The following is a 4642-nucleotide window of genomic DNA, read 5'->3' on the forward strand; positions in this document are numbered from 1 at the left end:
ATGGATGGATGGATAGAAGAGAACAGAATATACTGGAGTTTTCTGCCCCATCTCAGCAGGAGCAGATAGACGGGGAGCCAAGGTCGTAGCTTAGGCGCTGTGTGAGAGAAAGCATGTGAATGTTTAGGCTTTTTATGATAAGGTGGAGGCACCAGAGGCTATAAGAGTTTGAGCAATGCTCCACCATTTTGAGATCCGAGGCTGTCTGCATACAGTGTCCATCTCCCACGCATGTGTTCATTAAAATCATCGTTTGACTTAACCCGGCCGGACCAGTATTGTTATTGTGGTTTTTTCTCTTGTCTCCATCCCCAATATTTGAATCCGTAACAGAGGCCAGGGTCAGGTCTGCTGCTGCTGTCAGTGGCTGCCCCAGGACAACTGCTGGTGAGGGATTTGAAGAAGATCACATGGCCAGGGGGCCAATCAGCAGCCATCAGCTCATCCACTCCGGGACCTGCAAAGACTTAAAGGCACAGACAACAACAGCCACCAAAACAGATTATGGACAGGGCCATAACACTAATTATATATTTTGAAAAAGAAATGTAGAGGTAGGAGTTGCAATTAATATAAATAACATGACGCTAAGCATCGGCCAATGAATGTGAACTAACAACAAGGTCGCGGGTATGGCTGCGACCGTAGGAAAAAACCCTAATATGAAGGTATTTTACTGCATTTCACAGTAATGTTCTGTTCTTCTAGAGTATCATTAAAGTTACGTAAATAGACTTTGACTTCACATTTTGAATGTAAATTAACGTTAAATCACTGTAATGTAATACAACATAATTGTCATGACTATTAAATGTATCTGTCTGTACATATGCATATTTAGATTGTTAAAATACATTCACAAATGTATCATGATCTCACAAATATCTGTCCGTTATTTGAAAGATCGAATTCAAATGTAATGCTATGGTAAAGTATATAACTGCCAGGGTTCCTGGGTCGTTGACCCAGTGATTTCAGTTTGTTCATGTTCAGTTTAGTTCACCACATTAATGTTCTCACTTCCTGTTTTTTCCCGTGTCAGCTTGTCTCCCGTGTCATTAGTCAGATTATGTTCAGCCCTGTACTCACCTGTTTCCAATCATTGTCATCATTCAACCTGTGTATTTAAGTTCCTCGGTTTCACCAGTTCTCTGTCGTGTCATTGATGTTGATGTTCATGTCGTCCCTCCGTCTGTATGTTCAGTTAGTCAGCCAGCCATTCTTCCAGTCTTTCAGCCAGCCAGCCAGTCACTCCATCGTTCCTGTTTTGTTCATTCACCCTCCAATAAATCCTCTTCATTTCTGCACCGTGAGTCCAGCGTTTGGGTCATCTCTTCCACGCCTCCACACACAACCTCTGACAGAATGACACGACCCGTGCCAAGAAGACACGCTTTTGACCCAGCGGACTCGGACCTTTACGAGCGGCAGGACGCAGCGCTCTCCATTTGGGCGGAGAAGCTCAGGTGGAAACAGCGGCTCTTCTCAGAGAGGGAGCACGTCTTTGAGGGGACTCGTCTGGCTCTGGGCGGGCCTCGGAGACGCCGCGGTCCTCCACCTGCTGCCTCACCTGCATCGGAGCGTTCGCCGCGGAGAGTGGGCGTCGCAGGCCAAGCTTCGGCCGCTCGCTCTCCCGCTGCTCCGCTCCTCGCTTGCCCGCCAGCCGTTTTACTCACCGGACCTTCAACCTCGCCATGGCACAGCGGCTCTGCCTACCACCTCGGCTCAATGGAGGCTCCCGTGCCAGAGGCTCGGCTGTGTACCCCGCCTGCTGTCTCTTCCCGAAGAAAGCGGCGCACACGCCGCCATAAAATGGACTACTTTCAGCCACTCCCGATGGTGAGCTCCAGTGACTATTTTTCGCACTCACCATCTGATTACTCACTTGAAACGCACCATAGACCCACTTCTGATTCATGGGGAGTCTCCCTCCTAGACGAGGACCTGGACTGGGAAGAGTTTTTCTGCTCTTCTCCAAAGACTGTAAATAGTGGTGGCAGAAAAACCCGAACATTTTCCAATAAACCTGCCAGTAACACACACACCGTCACTATTTCCACACCCATTATTCAGCCATTTCCCACCAGCATGGGGGCCCAGTCCACGCCCACACCAGTGCCAGCTCTCAGGAGGAGGGCAGCTGCGACCCGGTCTACTTCCACACCTGCTTCTGTTTCTCAGGTGGGGGTGACTGGTGTCCAGCCACCTTCCGTGCCCGTCCCAGCGCCCAGGCTGAGGGCAGCCAGAACCCAGCCTGACCTCCCTAGAGACTTGGAAGAGCTAACCGGTTCACCTGCTACGTCACCACTTCATCCACCTCCTGACCCAGCCTTTCACACCCTCGCACTATCCCTAGTTAGATTAGCTGAACTGTCCCCTGCCCAGGCACCAGCCTTACTAGCCCAAGCCGTAATTTTATCCCCGTCACTAGCTCAGTCTGTAGCTCAGCCATTAGCCACACCAACCTCAGCTCCGTCGTCAGCCTCGCCTACCTCTGTTCATCCCTTAGCATCTCCGCTCCAGTCAGTTCCCTCACCTGCTGTTCAGCTTTCAATTCAGTCAGTTCCCTCACCTGCTGTTCAGCTTTCGCTCCAGTCAGTTCCCTCACCTGCTGTTCAGCTTCCAGCCCCGTCAGTCCACTCACCTGTAGCTCAGTCTGCTCCTGTCCACTCACCTGTAGCTCAGTCTGCTCCTGTCCACTCACCTGTAGTCCAGTCTGCCCCTGTCCAGTCCGTAGCCCAGTCGCCCGTCTACCATCCTGTTCAGTTCCCGGACCTGCAGCCACAGCACCCAGAGCCAGCTGTGAGCTCTCCTGCTTCTCAGCCAGGGGTTTCCGCACCCGCTGGCCCGGCCGCTCCTCAGCCAGGGGTTTCCGCACCCGCTGGCCCGGCCGCTCCTCAGCCAGGGGTTTCCGCACCCGCTGGCCCGGCCGCTCCTCAGCCAGAGGTTTCCGCACCCGCTGGCCCAGCCTGTCTCCAGCCAGAGGCTTCAACTTCGCCTGGTCAGGCCTCAGCCTCGGCTTCAGCTTCGCCTGGTCCGGCCTCGGCTTCTGCTTCGCCCGGTCCGGCCTCTGCATCAGCTGCACCCACGCCCGGTCCGGCCTCTGCCTCAGCTGCACCCACGCCCGGTCCGGCCTCTGCATCAGCTGCACCCACGCCCGGTCCGGCCTCTGCATCAGCTGCACCCACGCCTGGTCCGGCCTCTGCATCGCCTTCAACGTCACCCGGTCTGGCGTCGGCCTCTGCTTCTGCTCCGCCTGGTCTGGCTCCAGCCTCAGAGCCTTCGTCCTCGTCTGGCCCAGCCTCGACTCTGGCTTTTGTTTCGCCTGCTGCAGCTCCAGCCTGTGCTTCGCCTGGTCCGGCCCCGTCTTCGCCTGGTCCGGCCCCGTCATCGCCTGGTCCTGCCTCGTCTGGTCCTGTGCCCACCGGGCCATGGCCAGCACACCTTTCACTGGAGAGCCGCCGCTGCCTTCCGCGCTGTCGGCCCCCTGAACTGCTCTGTCGTCTCCTTCGCTGCCGCCGCTGCCTTCCGCGCGGTCGGCCCCCTGAACTGCTCTGTCGTCTCCTTCGCCTGAGTGGCCGCCGTTGCCTTCCGCGCGGTCGGCCCCCTGAACTGCTCTGTCGTCTCCTTCGCCTGAGTGGCCGCCATTGCCCTCCCGCACGGCCGGCCCCCGGACCAGCGCTGTAGTCATCGCCGTTGCCTTCCGCACGGTCGGCCTCCCGAACTGTGTCCACGTTGCTGCCGTTGCCTTCCGCACGGTCGGCCTCCCGAACTGTGTCCACGTCGCCGCCGTTGCCGTCCGCATGGTCGGCCCCCTGAACTATCTCGTCTCGGCCTCGGGCCACGTGGCCGCCCTCCTGAACTGTCTCTGTGTGGACTCCGTCCCTCCGTCCTGGGCCCCCTCCGCCCGCCCTGTTCTGGTTCTTTTTCGTTTGGCCGTCGGGTGCCGGCCTTTGAAGGGGGGGGTACTGTCAGGGTTCCTGGGTCGTTGACCCAGTGATTTCAGTTTGTTCATGTTCAGTTTAGTTCGCCACATTAATGTTCTCACTTCCTGTTTTTTCCCGTGTCAGCTTGTCTCCCGTGTCATTAGTCAGATTATGTTCAGCCCTGTACTCACCTGTTTCCAATCATTGTCATCATTCAACCTGTGTATTTAAGTTCCTCGGTTTCACCAGTTCTCTGTCGTGTCATTGATGTTGATGTTCATGTCGTCCCTCCGTCTGTATGTTCAGTTAGTCAGCCAGCCATTCTTCCAGTCTTTCAGCCAGCCAGCCAGTCACTCCATCGTTCCTGTTTTGTTCATTCACCCTCCAATAAATCCTCTTCATTTCTGCACCGTGAGTCCAGCGTTTGGGTCATCTCTTCCACGCCTCCACACACAACCTCTGACAATAACATGATCCCTATAAGCTTGTGTTACATCACATAAGTATTATTATCGTTGCTAGTTAGGCCATGGCTCAAGAGTTGGCAGTTCGCCTTGTGATCAAAAGGTTACTGGTTCGCGCCCCGGCTCGGACACTCTCTGTCATTGTGTCCGTGGTCAAGGCTCTTCACCTACCGCCTACTAGTGATGGCCAATGGTGCGATATGGCAGCCTCGCCTCTGTCCCAGGGCATGCAATCAATTATTATTTAAGTTA

At 55.0% G+C, this 4642-nt stretch overlaps 1 protein-coding gene across 1 annotated transcript in view; it reads left to right on the forward strand.

Moving 5' to 3' along the window:
• Positions 1 to 1299: 1299 nt before the first annotated feature.
• The window catches only part of LOC147306579 (uncharacterized), a 5182-nt gene continuing 1839 nt past the window's right edge, over positions 1300 to 4642 (forward strand). Inside the window, exon 1 of the mRNA XM_086275884.1 lies at positions 1300 to 3001. Within this exon, the coding sequence (XP_086132010.1) occupies positions 1366 to 3001 (1636 nt within the window). The 5' untranslated portion in view covers positions 1300 to 1365. The remainder of the gene's footprint in view (positions 3002 to 4642) is intronic.

The sequence above is a fragment of the Aulonocara sp. 'chitande type north' Nkhata Bay genome, linkage group LG19, assembly GCF_057382095.1.
Source record: "Aulonocara sp. 'chitande type north' Nkhata Bay isolate Kocher_YH1m ecotype deep benthic linkage group LG19, A_spYH_male_GT1.1, whole genome shotgun sequence".
In the NCBI taxonomy this organism is placed as follows: Eukaryota; Metazoa; Chordata; class Actinopteri; order Cichliformes; family Cichlidae; genus Aulonocara; species Aulonocara sp. 'chitande type north' Nkhata Bay.